Raw genomic sequence first — 22,815 nt, 5'->3', positions numbered from 1 at the left:
GTTATAGATGTCAAATTGAGGTTCATATGTGAGCATAATATCTTTCAATTAAAAGAAAAACACGAGATGGAACACATAAAACAATGTTTCACATTAGGTTGAATCAAACATACAACTATACATATGGGCACGATGACCGGTTCAAATGAAAATAATAGTTCTTATTGACGTAGTCTTCTCCTTTTGATGATGTTAGTGAATTTTTTGTTCGATACTTAATAGTTTAAAATAAAAAATTATAATTATTTCTAAAGGGCATTTTTCAATTCTTTAAGTGCTTAGTCTTTTTATATTATATTTCTAGAGTCAATAATAATATATGGTCTTTTTAAAGAGGGTTTCCGATTGCTTAAATGCTTAGTCTTTCTATTGTTATATCTCTACAGTCAATAATAATGTGGTCTTATCAATTCACACATTCTTTTCAATAATGGAAGTCCCGAGGTGGTGAGGGGATGATCTCATAAAAACTGTAGATCGAATTCATCATCCGTCTCTTTTGATGGTTTTGTAATATCGGATTAATCTCCAATCCATTTATATTCATCATAGATATAAATATTCTCCAGCAGCACCTGTAAAGCTTATATTGAGAACATGTCCTAATTTAACTTAATAAAACTTTTAATTATGATAATACTCTCAAAATCAAATTGTCTGGAATATAAGATTTAATTGAACTTTCAACAAATCTGAAAGGGACGTTGTTCCCTTTTCTGTATCTGATGTGTTCCACTTCAATGATGGAAATCATAATAAAGCGTTTATTGTTGTGCCATGTTTATCAAGTCAATCACGTAGTTGTAATCGAGGGATCCATTTGACCTAACGATCCAAAATGGATGGCAAAAAATTCTAAATTCTCAAACAAATAAAGCATATGAAAATATATAATTTTTGGAAAAAAACCTATAACTTTGGGTTTGGACACCCTAAATTAAAAAAAAAAATCATAGAGTATTTTTTTTAATAAATAATAATTATATTCTTGTCGGTCATCATCCTTCGTCGTTCTTTTACCTCCACCCCACCCCACCAACTATCCCCCCCCCTCTACCTTGTGCCTCGTCGACCCTTGTCATGGTTGACTATGGCTCTTGCATGATAAATGAAGGATTGCTTATTGGTCATTGCATAGCTGTGGTACTGACAATCATTGACAAAGGAGGAGAAAGATGAGTTCAAAGAAGGAGAAGGCGATGGATAGATCCACAAGAAGGGAGAAGGTTAGTAGGGTTCGTGGAGATGGTCATAACCCTTGTGTTCCCTCCTGGTGGGTCACGAATGACTATAGTGAAAATAAACAGATTGATCGGCTAAGCATGGATAGAGGCGTTACTAGGGCTGAGGCTATAGGTAAAATTATTTAAATATTATAAGGGTAAAAGAGACTTTTCATATAATTATGGATGTTCTACGAGAATTGCTCAATCGTAAGTGTCCTCTCCATTTTATGTACAGGATTTCCTCTTTCTCTCTCTCTCTCTCTCCTCTTCATTATTTCAATCCTTTTGACAAACTCCTCGTAAAGATAATTTTCTATGGAGATAAATAAAATTATGTTAACCCACTTGAAATTTGACAAATGTAAATAACATACAAAATAAATATTTTCACATATTATAACAAGATGGATAGAGATGGTGATAAGTTTTTTAACTTTAAGTATTACTTTTCTAAAAAATTAATTTAGTGAAAATGTTATCATATTATATTAAACCTTATGTTGTCTTTGTTAGGAGGGGGGAGGGGTGAATTAGTACAACGGATAAAAATATCGGTTTTAAAAAATTCTTTCTTACGATAAAATCGAACTCGAAAATACTTAACTTTGAAAGCAAAGTAAGAGCATATTGAAGGCAGTTTGCAGTTAATGTAAATCGCAGGAAGTAAATGCAAACTAGAGAACACGCCAATTTTATAGTGGTTCGGTTGTTGTGACCTACATCTACTCTGCTAATTCCTCTTTCATCAAGGCCACCGGCATCCACTATCGATCTTTCTTTAATAGGCAAAGATCAACCTCCTTCTTACACCCCTCTTCTTTTTTTATCTGGTTTAGTACAACGAATAAAAACATTAGTTTTAGAAAATCCTTTCTTACGATAAAACGAAACTCGAAAATGCTTAACTTTGAAAGCGAAGTAAAAGCGTATTGAAGGTAGTTTACAGTTAATGTAAATTACAGGAAGTAAATGTAAACCAAAGAATACGTCAATTTTATAGTGGTTCGGTCATTGTGACCTACATCCACTTTGCTGATTCCTCTTTCGTCAAGACCACCGGCATCCACTATCGATCTTCCTTTAATAGGCAAAGATCAACCTCCTTCTTACACCCCTCTTCTTCTTTTACCGGGTTTTGGAGACAACCCTTATAAGCACTCACTCCTCTCTCAAACTATCCTAACACTTAGACTAGAGGAGGATTCTCATAAGAGATTTCTACAGCGTTTTTTCCTTTTTAAATTCTTTATGCTTATGTTTTTTAACTAGGGATGAGAAGAGTATTTATAGGCTTCAAGTTGATTCAAACTTGAAGCCTAAAAATATCTCATCCCGAGTTTTCCGAGCACGGGCGGTACCATCGCCTGCGCTAGGCGATATCACCGTCAGTGTCAGTCTGACACTGACACTGCATTGGGTGGTACTACCGCCCAAACTGACAGTACCACCACCTGTAGCCTCTCGGAGGCTGTGTTTGGGCGGTACCACCGCCCAGACCGACGGTACCATCGCCTAACACAATCTTGGAGACTGTGCTACAACGGTGTTACCTCTTGGGGCATTGTTTAAGCTTTTTCATTGGGCTTAACACAGTTCTTACATGGGCCCAATTGGCCCCTAATTGGATTGGTCCAAATCCAACTCTAATTATATGCTAACTACAAAATCTAAGACATTTGCTAAGCTAAACAAGTCCCTATGTCTTGGTTTCTTCCGGCGAACTTCTAATGATCTCTCGGCAATATTCCAGCGGACTCCTGGTAAGCTCTTGGACTTCACGACGATCTTCTTGGCGAGTTCCGACGAGCTTCTCTGGCAAGCTCTGAGACTTCTCGGCTGGTTCCTACAGAACTTCCGATGAACTCTCGAACTCTCAACAAAATCACGTCCTTAACTCCGGGACTTCATTTTGTTTCATACCTTGCTATCGTAGTTGATCCTGCATATATAAAACACACTTCGATCTAGACAGTACTAAGCATTAATTATGTTGTCCAACATGTCATTGGTCCCTCGACGCTTCGTCCGATTCTTCGGTGCATCGTTCTCTCTTGTGGCTTATTGCCCAATCAGCCATTTGACTCCGCAACTCCGATATCCTTGGTGCAATATCCGCTCTTCTTGACCCGATACCCGAATCCATGGCCCGAAGCCTTCTGTCGATACATCGATCGATCCACCTACTCGACGTACAATCTTCTGACATGTTTTCCTCCGGCCCAACATGATTTTTCCTGCTTTAATTGTCTTATCTTGATCTAAGCATCCTGCGTCACTAAAAACACAGATCAAATCATAAACACTTATTAATTTGTTTCATCATCAAAATTTGAGATTCAACAATCTTCCTCTTTTTGATGATGATAACCAATTGATGACGGAGTTAACCTTAACTCCCGGAGTTTAAACAAACTCCTCCTATCAATATGCCATATTGATAGAACCTTGAATTCAAACCGAATTCAAGTTATTGCAAATATTCATCATGAATATTTGCAACACATCATTATGCATAACATGATCATACTTCTCCCCCTTTGTCATCAACAAAAATGAGAAGTTCAATTCTCATGTGTTTAGAAATTCAAGTTTAAATCATTACATAATAAATATAATTTCCAGTTTTATCATTATGCAAGCTAGTAAGTCTTGGTGTTGTTCAAGATAGTAAGTTCTACATCATGCATGCTAACAGTAATTAGAGATGTGTAAATTTGCATATTTTGCTTCTTAAGATAAGCAAGATATCAATGTTGCTTCTTTTGAGATTGAAAGCTAGTAAGTCTAGGTAATATTCAAGAAAGCAAGTTTTATATCATGCAAGCTAGCAAATTCTTATATCATTTTAAAAAATATAAGCTAGTAATATTTCGAAAATAAATACAAGATAGCTTTCTTGTTGAAGTGTTCAAGCTAGTGATTCTTGCTTCCTTTAGTAATGTACAAGTTGCAAGTTTTTGCATTTTCTTGACTTGTGCAAGCTAGCTATCTCCCCCTTTATTATTGTCAAAAAAAGGGAAGAATATAATTTTGTATCTATTTTTTCCTTTATAATAATTTTCAAAGCATGACAAAGATAAAGTATCAATCTTATTTGTGCGTCATTATGTTCTCAAATTAAAACATGCATAATTTTAAAACTTTACATATCATCCTTACTCTATCCATGATACTAAAAATCAACCATCATAGCATATATGATACTCATAAGCTTACAAATTTTATATTATTTCATAGCATCAAAATAATATCATGAGTATCTTATGCATAAATTCATATCATCATATGAAGAATATCAAGAAAAATTAATTGGGTGATGAGATAAACATTTCATGAATACAAGGAATTGCATAAAAATCATATCATGAAAGATAAGATCATGTGAATACCAAAAGGCATGATTTATTTTGACAAACCTCTTCATAAATAATCAAAAGAAAATCTTAGGAGATCAAATAATGAAAGATATTCAAAAAAAAAATTTAAGTCATGAATTTCGAAAAAGATGTTCTCTTTAGTAAAACGTAAAAGGAAACATAGGAGAAAAAGGTTTCAATTCATGCATAAGCACTCTTATGATGCATATTGAAAATTTTCTCAAAATACAAGAGAATAAAGAGTAAGAAATCTTGATTTATGAAGGATTTTATGTAATAAATCTCGAGAAATCAAGATCATGATTTCGATAAAACCTATTAAATTCAAACCATCAAAATCAATTTCATGGTTTACAAAATTTATAACATAAATAGATTCATGATTTTAAATCCAATAATATATTTTTCTTTTTATGTGTTACATTTTAAGTGATTGATTTCATATAAGCATGCTCAAGTTTAATTTTGTATAAAAATCGTACATCATAGTTTAAAATCAAAAGAGCAAATATCATCATGGAAATCATTAAGATCAATAAACCATAAATTACCTAAAACTCATCATTACGTCAAATCATCATGCATAATTTTAAAAAATAAATTTATTAAGCATGATATCATGAAACATGATTTCATAAAGTATTTTTAATCAAAATCATTTTATTTATCATAAACATATAATTTTTATTATCATTTTCAAAATTACTAGAAAGATAAGCATAATCCTTAAACCCTTTTATTTTTTTTAACATTTTCATTAAACATGCAATTTTCAAGAAAAAAATTATATATAATTTTCTAAATAAAAAAAAATACTTCATGAAAAGTATTATGTAATTTCAAATTAAATTAAAGGCATTTTGATTACCTCATTGTCGAAAGCCGTTAAGGTCTAGTTTGCCACATCGCCTTTGTTGATTTTCTCATCGTCTTCGGAGGAGCTCGATTCATCCTAATTTGTGTTTTTTTTCTTGTGTTCAAAGCAAGTAGTTATGTTCTTTTTGTTCTTTAATTTTTATTTCATAAACTTTTTAAATTTATTAGTAAGGAGTTCAAGTTCACCATCACTTAAGCTTATGCTCGAGTGGTCTTCTTTTGTTCGATGTGCCAAATCTTTCCTATTCTTTGGAAGGTGGTTCTCAAGTTCTTTATATTCATTATACATCATTTCATAGGTCATTAGAGACTCGATAAGTTCTTCGATAAAAAAAGTATTCAAATTTTTTGATTTTTGAATAGCTGTTACTTTCGAATTCTAATTTTTAGAAAGTGATCGTAAAACTTTACTAACAAGTTCAAAATTCGAAAAAGTTTTACTAAGAGCTTTTAAACTATTGATGACATCCGTAAAACGGGTGTACATGTTGTTAGGATCGAGAGCACTAAGAGGGGGGGGGTGAATTAGTGCAGCGGAAATCTTACAGCGATTAAAAACCAAAAGCTGCGTTCGTTCAAAAACTATTATGATGCAAAAGCAAATTCTCAGTTTGTATCTAAGTGCAGTTTGCGTCTAAGCGCAGATTGCGTCTAAGCGCAGTTTTGCGTCTAAACGCAGTTTACGTCTAAACTCAGATTTACGTCTAAACGCAGATTTACGTCTAAACGCAGATTTACGTCTAAACTCAGATTTACGTCTAAACGCAGATTTACGTCTAAACGCAGATTTACGTCTAAACGCAGATTTACGTCTAAACGCAGTTTTACGTCTAAACGCAGATTTACGTCTAAACTCATATTTACGTCTTAAACTCAGATTTACGTCTAAACGCAGATTTACGTCTAAACGCAGTTTTACGTCTAGACGCAGATTTACGTCTAAACTTTGAAACTTGTTTGTATACTCGCAGAAGGCAGTATGCAGTTGAAATCAAGACGTAAACGTGAACTGAAATCTGATGATTGAGCGAGGAAAGCCGATTTACGTCTGAATGCAGTTTTACGTCTAAATGTTGAAACTCGTTCGTAAAATCGTAGAGGAAAGTTTGCAGTTATCAATAGGATCAAAATGTAAGTGTAAACTGCAAAGAAGCTCGTTCGTAAAAGCACGGAAGACAGTTCTGCAGAATCAAACGTAAACGTAAACAGTAATGTATGAAAATACGAATTTACGTCTGAATGCAGATTCGGAAGAACAACACTTAGAACTTGTTCGTGAAAGCGCAGAGAGCAGTAGCAATGGAGGAGGTTTGCAGTAATGATAAAGTGCTCGAAAATAAACGCAAACCAGAGATTTAGAGTGGTTCGGTCAGCCTTGACCTACTCCACTTTTGGCTCCCTCCACCGACGAGGTTGCCGACGTCAACTAGGTGCCTTCCTTCAATGGGCGAAGGCTAACTGCCCTTTTACAGTTTCTCTCCTTTTGACAGGCTCAGGAGACAACCTTTACAGACCTTTCTCTCCTCACTTTACAACTGAAAACTTGAAGAACAGAAGGAGGAGACTTAAAGGCTTTACAACACTTTTGAGCTCCTAGAATCACAGAAAAGATCAAGATTTCGGTGTAGGTCTGTATCTTTTCAGTGCTGAATGGGTGGGGTATTTATAGGCCCCAACCCAATTCAAAATTCGAGCTCAAAACGATCAAATCGATCAAATCCCAGAATTCTGGGATCAGGCGGTTGCACCTCTTGACTGGAGAGGTGGCACCGCCTGGCAGAGCTCGAAGACTGAGCTCAGGCGATTGCTTCTCTCTGCCAGAGCTCGAAGACTGAGCTCGATGGTTCCATCACCTGGCAGAGCTCGAAGACTGAGCTTGGTGGTTGCATCACCTGGCAGAGCTCGAAACTGAGCTCGGTGGTTGCATCACCTGGCAGAGCTCCAAACTGAGCTCAGGCTGATGCACCTCTCTGCCAGAGCTCGAAGACTGAGCTTGGTGATTGCATCACCTGGCAGTGCTCGAGACTGAGCTCAGGCTGATGCACCTCTCTGCCAGAGCTCGAAGACTGAGCTCGGTGGTTGCATCGCCTGGCAGAGCTCGAAACTTGAGCTCTGGCGGTGCTACCTCTTGACAGAGGAGGTTGCACCTCTTGGCTGGGGCGGTTGCACCTCCTGGCTGGGGCGGTTGCACCTCCCAACCTCGCAGGAAGACATAGCCTGGGCGGTGCTACCTCCAACCCTGGCGGTGGCACCTCTTCACTATTCCAGCTCACTTGGTTTGGCTCCAAACTTGGTCCAAACCAGTCCGAACTTGGGCCTAATTGGCCCCTACTTGGGTTATAGGATTAACACCTAATCCTAACCCTAATTAACGTGCTAACTATGAATTTAAAGACATTTTCTAAGCTATTACAAAGTCCGCAAGTCAAGACTTCTTCTAGCGAGCTTCCGGCAAACTTCCGGCGGTCTTCCGATGAACTCTCGGAAACCATTCTGCGGACTCCCGGCAAGCTCCTAGACTTCACAATTTGTTCTTAGCGAGTTCCAACGAGCTTCTTCGGCAAGCTCCGATCTTTCTCGGCGAGCTCCGCGAACTCCCAACGAATCTTCGGACTTCCGTCGAACTCTCGAACTCGCAACAAATCCTTCGCGCTTGACTCCGACACTTTGTTTCGCTTTATGTCTTCATCGTTATCATAGTTAATCCTGCACAACAAAACAAAACTTCAATCGAGACAATTAATCCTAAGCAATTAACCAAGTTGTCCGACATGTCATTGGTCCCTCGACGCTTCGTCCGATTCTTCGGCGCATCGTCCTCTCGTGCAGCCTATTGCCCAATCGGCCAGTTGACTCCGCAACTCCGATATCCTTGGCACAATACCCGCTCTTCTTGGCCCGATGCCCGAGTTCACGGCCCGAAGCCTTCTGTCGATACGTCGACCGATCCACCGGCCCGACGTCCAATCTTCTGACATGTTCCTTCGGCACAACATGATTATCCTGCTTTAATTGTCTCATCCTGATCGAAGCATCCTGCGTCACTCAAAACGCAGATTAAATCATAAACATATATCAAGTAGTTTCATCATCAAAATACGAGATTCAACACATGTCTCCAATAGTATCGCTTGGTTTCATTTGAAATAGTTTAAAATTATGCATCAAAAAGTTGATTTTCGAATCTTTAACTTTGCTAGTGCCTTCATGTGTGATTTCGAAAGTATGCCAAATTTTGAAAGCTGTTTCACACGTAGAAATTCGATTAAACTCATTTTTGTCCAAGGTGAAAAATAAGGCATTCATAGCCTTTGCATTTAGAGAAAAAGTCTTCTTCTCTAAATCATTCTAATTGTTTATTGGAAAAGAAGACATTTGAAAATCAAATTTAACTATGTGTCATAAATCAAGATTCAGTGAAAGCAAAACAACTTTCATTAAAGTTTTCCAATAAATGTAGTCTATCCTATTGAAAAAGGGAGGACGAATGAGAGAGTGACCATCTTGAAAGTCAAAAAGAGTCATTTCTCTTTGGGTGTTAAACCAAATAAGAAAATAAGGCTCCGATACCAATTGTTAGGAAAGAGGTCAGTACTAAGAGGGGGAGGTGAATTAGTGCAATGGATAAAAACATGCCAATCCATAAAATTATATATAATTTTTTCTTAAAAATTATATGTTTAATGAAAATATTCAAAAAAAAATTAAAAGGATAGTTGATCTTCACCGAGTATGATCATGTTATGCATGATGACATATTACAAATATTCCAGATGAAATTTACAATGACTTGAATTTTGCTTGAATTCAAGGTTCTATCAATATGACATGAATTTTGTTAGGGGGAGTTTGTTTAAATTTCGGGAGTTAAGGTTAACTTCGTCATCAATTGGTTGTCATCATTAAAAAAGGAGGAGATTATTGAATCTTAGATTTTGATAATGAAACCAATTGATAAGTGTTTATGTTTTAATCTGTCTTTTGAGTGACGCAGGATGCTTCAATCAGGATGAGACAATTAAAGCAGGAAAAATCATGTTGCGCCAAAGAAAAACATGTCAGAAGATTGAACGTCGAGCTGGTGGATCGGTCGATGTATCGACAGAACGCTTCGGGCCATGGATTCTGGCATCGGGCTAAGAAGAATAGATATTGCGCCAAGGATATCGGAGTTGCAGAGTCAACTGGCCGACTGGGCAATAAGCCGCAAGAGAGGACGATGCGTAAAAGAATTGGACGAAGCATCAAGGGGCCAAAGACATGCCGGAAAATATGATTAATGCTTAGTATTAATTGTCTAGATCGAAGTATATTTTTACATATGCTGGATTAACTACGATAGCAAGGCATGAAGCAAAATGAAGTCCCGGAGTTAAGGACGCGATTTTGTTGGGAGTTCGAGAGTTCGTCAGAAGTCTAGACATTCGTTGGAAGTTCTACCGAGAAGTTTGGGAGCTTGCCAAAGAAGCTCGTCATAACTCACCAAGAAGATCATCGTGAAGTCTAAAAGCTTGCCGGGAGTCCGTCGGAACATTGCCGATAAATCGTCGAAAGATCACCGGAAGAAACTAGACTTACGGACTTGTTTAGCTTAGAATATGTCTTAAAAATCATAGTTAGCACGTAATTGGGTTTGAATTTAGGCCAACCCAATTAGGGGTTAGCTAGGCTCATGTAAGGACTGTGTTGGGCCCAATGAGAGGCCCAAACAATGCCCCAAGAGGTGACACCATCATGGCACAGTCTCCGAGACTGTGTCAGGTGGTGGTACCGCCAATTTGGGCGGTGGTACCGTCGGTCTGGGCGGTGGTACCACCGAAACACAACCTCCGAGAGGCTGTAGGCAGTGGTACCACCAGTCAGGGCGGTGGTACCGCCCAGTGTCAGGCGGTGGTACCGCCTAGTGCAGTGTCAGTGTCAGACTAACACTAGCAATGGTACCACCTATGCCCGGGAAACCTGGGATGAGATGTTTTTAGGCTCCAAGTTTGAATCAACTTGAAGCCTATAAATACATTTCTCATCCCTAGTTAAAACATAAAAGCACAAAGAGTTTAAAAGTGAAGAAATGCTGTTGTAACCACTTAAGAAATCTCCTCTTCCAAGTCTAAGTTTAGAATTCTGTTTAGGAGGAATGAGTACTTGCAAGGGTTATCTTCTAAACCCGGTAAAAGAAGAAGAGGGTGTAAGAAGGAGGTTGATCTTTGCCTATTAAAGGAAGATCAATAGTGGATGCCGGTGGCCTCGACGGAAGAGGAATCGGCGAAGTGGATGTAGGTCACGACGACCGAATCACTCTAAAATCTGGTTTGCATTTACTTTTTGCTATTTACCTTATTGCAAATTGAATTCCTCTTTCCCTATGTTTCCGTATAATTTCAAGTTAACATCTTTAGGAAACTAGTTTTATCGAAACAAAATATTTTTCACGACGTGACAACGTGTTTATCTGCTGCACTAATTCCTTTTACTTCGCTTTTAGTAATTTTAAAAATTATATAATTTTGATGTTAGAATTTGTTGAAAGCATACGAAAGATGCCTAGTAGATGTAAACCAAATTAAGAGGTTTGTTAAATTAGATCAAATATAGAAATGCAAACGAAGAACACGCTAATTGCCATAGTAGTTCGGTCGTGACCTACATCTGGACAAAAGTAAATTAGTAGCTCACACAAGCCTATAAAAGAACAAATTGACTAAACCAAAAGCCGACATCAATATTTGGGTAGCATTTTACACACCTTAGTTTTTATTCCCCATACAACTTCAACATTTAACTTATTGCCATAGTAGTCAACATAGAGCAGATGCCTTAAGAAGTATCAGAGAAGGAATCATGGATGATCACTCGAACTGCGATAGGAATTCTTACTGCGTGCTTCCCATCATCAAACCATGTCAAGCTTCCGAAGTTGAAGTCCCCTTGCACCATCTGAAGCGGCGTGAACGTCACCGCGAAGCTGTGCGTCGTCGTGGAAGCATTGAACTGGAGAAGAGAAGGCTCGACCACCATGTTGACACCCGGAGGAGACTCCACCATTGCCCTGTAAATGGAATCCGTGTCCCCCACATTGGTTACGGTTCTCCACACCGTCAGTGGTGTCTTCTTCAAGTCGGCAATGGAGATGGAGGGCAGATTCAGGCGATACAGCCGACTGTCCACCAAGTCACAACTGGTCGACGGACCGTAAGTGCAGTTGAAGAACTTGAAGTAGTCTTCGGGATCGACGTCATAAATAAGCCCGGGATCAGCGGCTTTGTTAGGATCGATGTGACCGCCGCCAAAGTCGAAAGGATCGGCGAGCTTTCGAGGAACTCCCTCTGCTTCTATGGGGAAGCCGTATGCATTGGCCGTATGAGCTTAAAACAGAGGTTATGTACTTTAACATCAGGAAAGCAGAGAGAGAAGAACTCCGGAACGATGCAGAAGCAGGATGGTAAATCTACTTACCAGTTGTGACGAGTGCTGATTTGATGGCAGCAGGAGACCACTGAGGATGTGCTGCTTTAAGAAGAGCTGCTACGCCAGAAACATGGGGACAAGACATCGATGTTCCAGACTCAAACTTATAGGAATCTTTCACTGCGGCCAGGATAAGGACTCCGGGAGCTGTGATATCGGGCTGTCCAAAGGCAGTGATGGTGAGCACACCAGTTCATCGAAAAGAACCAAACATGTGAGCTTCTAGTAGATAATAGAAATTGCACCGACCTTGACTAGATCTGGGAACAATATGCTCGGCCCTCTCGACGAGAAAGCTGCGACCCTGGGCGACATAACTCCACTCCCGACCATATCCCGCGTTAGGCTCACCATCACCAGCGGGGATCTGCCAATTTCCTTTCGTGGTTACTATTCCCGAAAAGAAAATTCTGATCTGTTTAGGAAACTGAACTCGAGTTGAGCAGACCTTGTATTCGTTACATAATCTTTTATTTGTTTTCCGATCTCGTAATCTACAAAGACGCAAACGGTGCCGTTGCAAATTTCGTCGATGTAGTTTAGGATGCTGGCGGAGTACTGTGCAAAGATAATGCCCTTCCCTCCTGCTTCCTGAACATTAATGGCAGCCAGTGGAAAGTGTAGCTTGGGTGGTGAGCTTGAGGCGATGGCAAGCTCGTAACAGAGCACAATCTTTCCGACTACATCACTCGAATTCAGAACGTCGCGCGAGCAACTGCAACAATAGATGAATTTCACATTACTAGGTACTCTTTTCTTTCAGAACATTTAATCGAATTATAGTTACCTCCCACCATCTGCTAGCTCTTTGAATTCTCCATCGGTGGATTCATAGAGGATGGATTGTCCCTGCCGCAGCAACCATGAACAATTAATTCAATATAAGTAGATGCAAACTTTCAAATGTATTAGCGTCTGTGAAAACTACATGTTCGCACCACCACGGTTCGGTTGTCTCCGAGGGTTAGGATGGTAGGAAACGATCGATCCATGGTGCTGGCTGCCACCGTGATCACCCACGGCAGGTCATTAGAAATGGTCTGGGGAACGGGACCATCGTTGCCTCCAGAGAAGATCACAGTTATCCCCTTTGCTACCGCATGTATGGAAGCAAAGATTGAGAAAAGTATGGCCCCAAGTGAGAGTGATAAGATGTCCACACCATCATGGATAGCATCGTCTATCGCCTTCAGCACAGCAGCGTCGGGACACCCTGCTTTTGCCCAGCATGCCTTGTAGATTGCTAGCCGGGCACGAGGAGCTCCTCCTCTCGCTGTGCCGGCGCCCAGACCATGGAAGCTCGCATCACTCACCAACGAGCCTGCTGCCGTGGAAGCCGTGTGCGTTCCGTGGCCCTCGGAATCCCGGGGAGACTGGTAGTCTCCTTCGATGAGAGAAGGGTCGACGCCTCCGGCGTACCATCTTGCACCGATGATCTTGCGGTTGCAGTGGTTGACGGTGAAGTTTTGACCTACTTCACACGTTCCTTTCCAACGGGATGGGACGGGGCCGTAACCATGGTCGTCGAAGCTTCTCGATTCCGGCCAAATGCCTATGCAAACAAAGTTCACATGACACGGTCAAATCAACAAGCTCGATGCCAGTTACCAAATAAATATATAACGCTTGCCTGAGTCGACAACTCCGATGATGATGCCATCGCCGAAGTTGCCTCTTCGAAGTAGTCCTGTGGGTTGGGTTTGTTCATAACCAATACCAAGGTAGTCCCAGCTTCGTGTAGTATGCAGCGGAACGCTGCGACTTGGATTGACGCTGATCACCTCCGGCAATTCTACCAATAAAAGAATAAGGGCAATATGATCAAGGCGCTTACTCATCTTCATTGAGAATTATGTATATGTATAAATACGATTTTTTTTCTCATAACTTTTCACGAACATCAATTCTCCTTTTCATGATCCATTTACATGTTTAAACCAACAAAGGAGACATGATTTATTCACTATAAACATGCTGTTTCTCATCTCAAGACGCCAACCAGCGATGGATTGTTCTCATCAGTTGTGCGGTTAATCATATTAGAACTTGAAGAAGGAAGGAAGAACCTGCAATTTGATCTGCTTGAGATTCTGTAAGCATGGCTGCAAAACCCGAGAAGCCATGCTTATAGCTGTAGACAATTGAACTCACAGCTTCCTCCTTGCTGAATCACCAATTAGAATAACCTGTAATCGAGCATATATGACAGAAAGATGAAAGGAACACAATCTATATATGGTGCAAAAATGCACACCTCCCCAGTACGGAAGACATCATATCATGGTGCGACGCAGTCACAAGGTCTGGATCTTCCTGTTGCCTCTCTCCCATGTACACTATGTACAGCAACTGAACAGAAGAGACCATTGAGATGTTAGTCCGTGGACATCAAATGTTAAGATGGAAGAGAGACGCTCATGGACCTTGGTCGATGATGGTGTACGTCCAAGTGCTACCATTTGGATGAAGCTTGAAAGGAAGAGAAGTAGAAGCATAGAGGATAGAAGATGCTGGGAACCCATCCTGCATGTGGCTGTGGAGGAGCAGCATTGCTCCAATGGCGCTACTTACAAGCCTATGAAGCCACATGACCGACGGTGGTGATGGTCAATGATAGCTTGTTTGTGGCGAGTTAAAGCCAAGGAAACTTCGTTGATGTGAAAGACTAATAAAAATAAAAGGATATTATTTTATTGTATGATAAGGGGAATATATCTTTGTTAACGTGATATTTTCATCCATGTCAACATCCAATTTTCATCCACGTCGATCATTCACTCACCCATAAAGTAATTTACTTTACGTAAAACGTTGTGATATGAAAGATTCATACGGTCCAATTAAAGTAAAATACTATTGCGTGAAGTTTTTGGTAATAGATTTACTTTAATCAAATCAATCTCTTAATTATTTATTCTAGATTGAGAGATTATAGTGATTCTAAAAGAATAGAAAGATATAAAAATATGAGTCTCATTCTCATCGATATCATTATAAATTTTGGATTGGATGCCATTCGTATACAGATTAGATAAAGATATTTTAAATAGTATCAAAAGGTATATACATCTAAACTTTGATATATGATTATTTGATTTTTTTGCATGATAGAAACATGATTATACTTTTTATACTAATATAATTTACCAGCATAGCTCCTTTGCATTGAGACCCACCCTAAAGTGACCCTTTCCTTGATTATTTCTTTTCTTAGTCACCGTTGAAAGGGATTTGGCGAGGAAGAGAAGCAGAAAGATAGAGGATAGTATATATTGAGAACTCGTCTTGATTTGGATATGGAGAAGTTGCATTAACGAGTCATCCAAAATGGACTAGTTCAAGTGTTCTTCTGACAAGTAAACATGAAACGAGTAATATCAATCTGCAATTTGATAATTCGATATAGCAAAAAGTATATGATGATAGTAACCCATTTTTGACTTTTCGAATGAGCATTAGCTTTCAGAAGGTAGGAGTGACGAAACAGATACTGCGAATAGTTGCTAAATAATTACCAAGTGAGACTACATCTCATGTATTAATAGGCATGCTAAGTCAATGGTGACCAATTGGTGTCTGACGAGTTGAGGCTTCGACCATTCGCACCACGCGTTCACAAAAAAGTTAGTCGTGCGAGGACCACATACGATGGGGAGAGGTTTTTAGAGAGACATTTTGGTTTAGTTCTCGGTGATTACAATGGAAGTCACCTCACAACGTAGGTGAAAGGACTCTCCCTCCATCTCAGTAACCTTGAGCACAGGAAAAGTTCATGGTGGGAGCAGCTATCGACGGTTTTGGATTGGATAGAGCATTCATCTCATGTTTCATGTCGCTTATTCACCACATGATTGACTAAGTCAAGCCTTTACGTCAAGATGCTATACGTATTCCACTACGATGATGGGAACCGTGATCCATTATTGCACCATGGTAGACGCACGGACCTTTGCAAGTCTCATCGAGCACAACAATAAAACTCTTACTTCACTTTTCTGTGATGGGAGGAATATCGACGTAGAGCTTTGAATTTTTAAAATGATAAAAGTAACTCTCAAACAATTTTTATTTGTTTCTTAATAATTATTATCTTTTCTTTCCATCATTTTAATAAACTAGCTGATATAATTAAATCGGTTCAACCAATCAAAAGTTCAAAACACCTAAGGTGAAACTAGACTTATTCACACCAATCAAAGAAATTTAATTTGTTAAATGATGTAACAAACGAAGCATACTAATAAAATGATAGAATGACACACTACGTAATACTCGATAAATACTCTCACTTTAATGCTTCGAGTTTGAACACTATCTCATAAATTACCAAGTCATCCTGTCGGGCAAACTAAGATATATAACCACAATAATGCTTCTGTATATCTCACTTTACTTGATAATTGAATATATTCAAATCAGATATATTTACTATATTTAAATATATAAAAAAAATATAGTTGAATATATTAATTATTATATTTATATTCATGCGTTATAAAAATAATAGTTCAACCTTTGGGCGATCCTGAAAGTTCTTATAAACTATGAATATCAATATAATAATTAGAAAATATACCATCATATCATTAATAAGCAGCCACAAATCATGGAGAGTTTATTTATGAACTTTATTTAATTGATGTTTATGTAATCATAATCTTTCACGGCTTTGGTGACTAACAAACCACTTAATACATAAATATTAAATTACTCATGATTTTAGCTCATAATATATGAAATAAAGCTATAATGTTATAATCTAATTCATTACCATAATATGACTTATAGTCATCCATTTCATTAAAAAAAAAAAAGAGTGAATTGAGTTTTATGATCAGTATAACTTAAACAAAGTTAAATTCAATTGTTAAGACAAATTATAATTGAAATTACCATAAAATATCATAATCATAATTTTAATTGATAATAAAAATAAAATTAAATAATAAAAAATCATAAGTCTAAAATCATAGCTCTGATGCCACATATAAACAATTTTATTCATGTACAAAATGAAACGTCATAGTGGACTAGAATTAGTTAATTTCATGAAAAAAATTCTTTAATTGAAATATCTTGATCTCTCATAAAATGTCTAAAATTTTATCTTTTGAGAAAATCTAAATATCCTGAAAGATAATTCAGACGAGTAGAATTTTGGTTTCTCCCCCCAAAATCATGTACTTTGGCATTCGTGATTAATGCAAATATATATGGATGGTGTAGGGTCAAATGTCTTGATGTATTCCATCAAGACATGAATTAAGAATTAATATGAGCAACATTCTTTATCCTCAGTGGACATGACAACTTAAATTAGGTTTTCTTTCTCATTAATTATTTATTAAATTATCATTAAATATCAAAAAATAAATTAGGGAGTTTAACTTGATGTCATAACGTTGGATATCCAAAGCTTGGATTTTTTTGTATGTCATAAAGATGGTATTGCTAATCATAGCTTTGTTTATGTTTTTCCCATTAAATATTTACATGTTTATAATACTTTTATCATATCTTAATTTCATCATGTTCTCATTTAAATTATTCACTTCTAAAATAGTTTGATAAGTGAGAGTTGAATTATTTTGTGAAGACTGATTTTCAAATTGTAAGTTATTATGAAAAAAATGAGTCCATCAAATCTATATTATAATCTGTGGTGTTAGAATTAAACTTATTAAAATATTTTAAAGAGGTTAGAAAAAAAGATTCATTATAGAGAGGTTCATTGCATTAACAAGAAAAATAAATTAAATGCATATATAAGGATTAGCCAAATTAGCAATTGATTCTTAAAAGGATTTCTTGAAGGAGAGTGATTCGTTTTGAGTAAAATTAATGTAATATATCTTTGGGAAATATATAAGCCTCGGGCCATTAAAACGTATAGAGTTTTGAAATTATAAAGAATTTTGAGTGAAAGATAAAATATCTTACCTTATATTACTATTTCTTTGTGTGATAACCTTATCCCTTCTTCTTATCGAGTTTAATATTTGGTATTAGAACTTAAGTTAAGCTATAGCCTCTTCCTAAGCACCATCCAACTCTAAATTTTCAGATTGACAAAAAAAAATTATGATATATGGTGTATCTAAATGAAAGTTCTTCTAGATTCCCAAGATATATGAGAGTTTGCAAAAGATGGATTTGTTGAACTAAGTCTAGCAGAAGAAGAAGGAACAATGAATATAGAAGCAAGAAAACAACTTAAAGATAGAAGAAAGAAAGAGAAAAAAACTTTGCTCATGATCTACCAAGGGCTTGATGATATAATATTTAATATCATCACTCTAGCAAAGACTTCAAAAAAGACTTAGGAAATGCTTCAAAAAGCATTGGGTGGTACGGAGAAGGTAAAAAGTTTTCATTTATAAGTTGAGTTTGAAAAATTATAACAAAGTACTTATAAATCTATTTTTACTTATTTCTTAAAAGTCATTTCTAATATTTATCAAATGAGATGAAATGATGAATAAATTAGTGATCAAAGAATAATAGAAAAAATACTAAGATCTCTATATTAAAAGTTTGATTTTATTATTATAGCAATTGAAGAGTCTATATATTTGGAACAAATATCTTTATAACAACTAACGGATTCTTTTCAAGTTTATGAATAAAAGCTTACAAAAAGAGGGAAAAAAAATCTATAAAGTAGGCACTACAAACTAAGCTCACTCTTGAAAATAAATATGAATCAAAATATTAAAGAGGAATAGAACATGGATAAAGAGGAAGAGATGATAAAAATCAGACCAATCAAGAATATCAAAATAATGAAAGTGATGGAGAAAATTTAAGTTAAAAAGGCTAAGGTTATGGTCAAGGATGTAGCTGAAACCATGGATGTGATAGAATTTCTAAAAGATCTGAAATACAATACTATGTTTGCAAAAGGTATATATACTACTTCTTTAAATATTATTATAATCCTAATAATCAAGATGATAATACAAATTTTATTGAGTAAGAAAAGAACAAAAATTAAGTTTTGATAATGAGTTATAATAATTTGAAAAAATATTAGTCTATGACATTTTATCTAGATACAAGAGCTACAAATCACATGTGTAGTATCAAAGAGTTATTTTCATAAATCACATATTATTTCAAGAATATTACATTTGGTGATATATCTCAAAGAGCAATAAGAGGTAAAAAGTATAATTTTTTTTAATCTAATAATGAGAAAGAATTATGTATTTTAGATATTTATTATGTTCCTGATATGATAAATTATATTATGAGCTTAGGGCAATTACTTGAAAAATATTATAATATTAAGATGAAATATATTGCTCTTTTAATTCATAACAAGAATATAAAATTAATATCACATGTGATAATAGTAAAGAACATAATATTTCCTTTACATTTATGTATTTTTTGATCGATCAAATTATTTTAAAATTGATATTAAAGATATTTCTATATTATGATATCTTAGATATGCTCATTTAAATTTTGAGGCTTTGAAATTTCTAGAAAAATATAATATAGTGATAGGAATGTCAAGAATTAATTACCCATCAAAATTATGTGAAGTATGTGTCATGGGCAAGCAAGAAAAAAGTCTTTCAAAGTAAAAAGAATAAAAAGAACATGACATTGACTTGATCTAGCGTACTCATATGTTTGTAGACCTATCAGTCTAATATCACTTGAAGGAAGCAAGTATTTTCTTACTTGTATCGATAATTATAGTGGCAAAACTTGGGTTTACATGTTAAAGAAAAAAAAAAAAAGTTTTAAGCAAATTCAAAGAATTTAAGGATTTAGTTGAAAGATAAAGTAGTTATAAGATTAAATGTTTAAGAACAGATAGGGGTGGTGAATATATATTAAATAAATTTAAATATTTTTATAGAAATAATAAAATTTTATGTCAATTCACTATGTCATACACACCTTAATAAAATGGTGTCCTAGAAAAAAAGGTAGGACTAATTAATATGATCTAATGCAGGTTAAAGGAAAGAAGAATTACTAAAGAATTTTGGTAAGATACTATTGCTTGTATAGTTTATTTGCTTAACAGGTTTCTAATAAGACGAGTTGGTAATGTTACACCAAAAGGAGTATGGAGATTATAGAAATCAAGAGTCAATCATTTGAGAATTTTCGAAAGTGTTGCATATGCTAAGATACTAGAAGAAAAGAAAACAAAACTTAAGGATAAAAGCTAGAGATATATCTTGTCAGGTTATGTTGAGAATTTTAGTAGCTACAAACTCTATAATCCTATCACAAATAAAGTTATGATGTCAAGAGATGTTAAATTTAATGAATAACAAATTTGGAATTGAAAAAGTGATGAGTGTTAGGATGAACTAAGAGGGGGGGGAGTAAATTAATGCAGCGATAAAAATTACGTTGATTTGAAAAATTTTGTTCAATAAAATCATTTCGACAAAGTCCATATTGAAAAGTAATGACTTAGAGTAAATGTAAAGTGTAGCTAAGTAATGAAAGAAAGTAGTAAGGAAAGAACATACCGAATTTATAATGGTTCGGTCATTGTGACCTATGTCCACTTCTGATTTCTCCTCCGTCGAGGTCACCGACATCTACTAATGGTCTTCCTTCAATAGGTGAAGACCAACCACCTTCTTACAAAATTTTTCTCTTTTTCACGGGTTTAGAAGATAACCCTTATAAGTCTCACACCTCTTCTCTAATGATTTCAAAGCCGAAGAATGAGGAGGAGGACCCTTAGTACAACACTTTTACACCCCAACACTTAAAGATTTTTTCATACTTTTTTATTCTTTTTTATTTTCTTTTCATGTAAAAAGGACTGAGATATTTATAGGCCCCAATGACTTCAAAATTAAAGCCAAAAAGTGTCTCATCTCAGATTTTTGGGGTTCTGGTGGTACTACCATCAGTACTGGGCAATACCATCACATGATATTCTGACACTGGGTGGTACCATCGCCAACCCTGGGCGGTGCCACCGCTTGGCAAGGCTCTAAATGGCCGAGTGGGCCTTCCATCCGGCCCAACTCTACCCTAAATCGGGCCCAATTAGCCCTTAACTGAGTTAGTGAGATTACCTCCCAACCCTAACTCAATCTAAGTTCTAATTATGATAATTAAGGTATTAACTAAATAATTTTTATCTGGTATGTCAATTGTTCTTTGGGTAAAGTCTCGACGAACTTTCGACACACTTTTGACGAACTCCCGATGAACTCTTAGCGAACTCCCGATGAACTCTCAGTGAGCTCCCGATGAACTCTTAGCAAACTCCTAACAAACTCTCGAGGAGCTCCCGACGAACTCTTGTCGAACTTCCAGCACATCGTCCAAATCGTCGTCATATCGTCCAATCTTCGACTCCAACCCAATATCTATTTTATGCCTTATTCATTATCGAAGTCAATCTTGGAATACTTATCTCAACATAAGGATTAGATCAATAATTTATCAATTAATTTCATCATTAAAATCTGAGATATAATAATGAGAAGAATAAGAAAGCTATAACTTCAAAAGAATAAGACAAGTAAGCACCGAAAAGGCTTTGCTGAAATCATCATCTAGATCAACTAGATCAACTAGATCACCGAAAAGATTGATACTAACAATGATGAACTTTCTTTACTCTATCTTTTTGCAAGATATGATCCATTAACCTTTGAAAAAGCTTGTAGAGAAAAAAAAAATGCAATAAGCTATGAACGAGGAGATTCATAGCTATTAATAAAAAAGATCAACTAGATCAACTAGATCACCGAAAAGATTGATCATCATCTAGATCAACTAGATCACCGAAAAAATGCAATAAGTCTGATTATAAGTTGATCATCATCTAGATCAACTAGATCACCGAAAAGATTGATACTAACAATGATGAACTTTCTTTACTCTGTCTTTTTGCAAGATATGATCCATTAACCTTTGAAAAAGCTTGTAGAGAAAAAAAAAATGCAATAAGCTATGAATGAGGAGATTCATAGCTATTAATAAAAAAGATCAACTAGATCAACTAGATCACCGAAAAGATTGATCATCATCTAGATCAACTAGATCACCGAAAAAATGCAATAAGTCTGATTATAAGTTGATCATCATCTAGATCAACTAGATCACCGAAAAGATTGATACTAACAATGATGAACTTTCTTTACTCTATCTTTTTGCAAGATATGATCCATTAACCTTTGAAAAAGCTTATAGAGAAAAAAAAAATACAATAAGCTATGAATGAGGAGATTCATGCTATTAATAAAAAAGATACATGACAGCTTACAACACTTTCAAAGACCACCAAGCAATCAATGTTAAATGGATCTTCAAAACAAAAAGAAATGTAAAAGGTGAGGTGGAGAAATATAAGGTCTGATTGCTTGCAAAAGGATACAAAGAATAATATGGGATTGACTATGAAGAAATATTTACACTAGTTGCTCGATTGGAGATAGTAAGATTAATTATCTCCCTAGCAGCTCAAATGAAATAGAAAATTTTACAAATTGATGTCAAATCAGTATTTCTTAATGAATTTTTTTATGAAGAGGTATATATTAAAGAAAGCACTTTATGGGCTTAAATAAGCCCCACAAGCATGGAATTCTCTGATAGATGCTTATTTTATTCAAAATGAGTTTTCCAAGTGTCCACATAAACATGCTCTCTATACAAAATTTAACTCAATGGAAATATCTTCTTTATATGCTTGTATATAGATTTAATTTTTAAAGGCAATAATAGCTCTATAATTAAAGCCTTTAAGCACTCTATGAAAAAAAAGTTTAAGATGGTCGACTTGGGCCTATTAACTTATTTTCTCGATATCAAAGTTATACAAGACAATAAAAAAAAATTTATCTCACAAGAAAATTATACAAATGAAGTTCTAA

The 22,815-nt window shown here is 36.0% G+C and overlaps 1 protein-coding gene across 1 annotated transcript; it reads right to left on the bottom strand.

The window, feature by feature from the left end:
• Positions 1-11,178: 11,178 nt before the first annotated feature.
• LOC103977919 (subtilisin-like protease SBT3.10) lies at positions 11,179-14,500 on the bottom strand. Its single transcript, XM_065142845.1, has 10 exons — positions 14,368-14,500; positions 14,199-14,293; positions 14,011-14,108; positions 13,575-13,736; positions 12,883-13,496; positions 12,732-12,793; positions 12,393-12,659; positions 12,194-12,311; positions 11,933-12,104; positions 11,179-11,841 (listed from the first exon to the last, which is right to left on the bottom strand). The coding sequence occupies exons 1-10, from the start codon at positions 14,464-14,466 to the stop codon at positions 11,294-11,296; spliced, it is 2,235 nt and encodes a 744-aa protein (XP_064998917.1). The 5' UTR covers positions 14,467-14,500; the 3' UTR covers positions 11,179-11,293.
• Between the last annotated feature and the right edge of the window lie 8,315 nt (positions 14,501-22,815).

The sequence above is a fragment of the Musa acuminata genome, chromosome BXJ3-3 (genome assembly GCF_036884655.1).
Source record: "Musa acuminata AAA Group cultivar baxijiao chromosome BXJ3-3, Cavendish_Baxijiao_AAA, whole genome shotgun sequence".
Classification (NCBI taxonomy): Eukaryota; Viridiplantae; Streptophyta; class Magnoliopsida; order Zingiberales; family Musaceae; genus Musa; species Musa acuminata.
This window is presented reverse-complemented; position numbering and strand designations above follow the sequence as displayed.

Coding starts and splice junctions, on each gene's coding strand:
- LOC103977919 (XM_065142845.1), bottom strand. CDS start 14,466: ATGGGTTCCCAGCATCTTCTATCCTCTATGCTTCTACTTCTCTTCCTT. Junction 12,794..12,882: donor GAGACAACCGAACCGTGGTG/GTGCGAACATGT, acceptor TTGCTGCGGCAG/GGACAATCCATCCTCTATGA. Junction 11,842..11,932: donor ATCAGCACTCGTCACAACTG/GTAAGTAGATTT, acceptor CTCTGTTTTAAG/CTCATACGGCCAATGCATAC.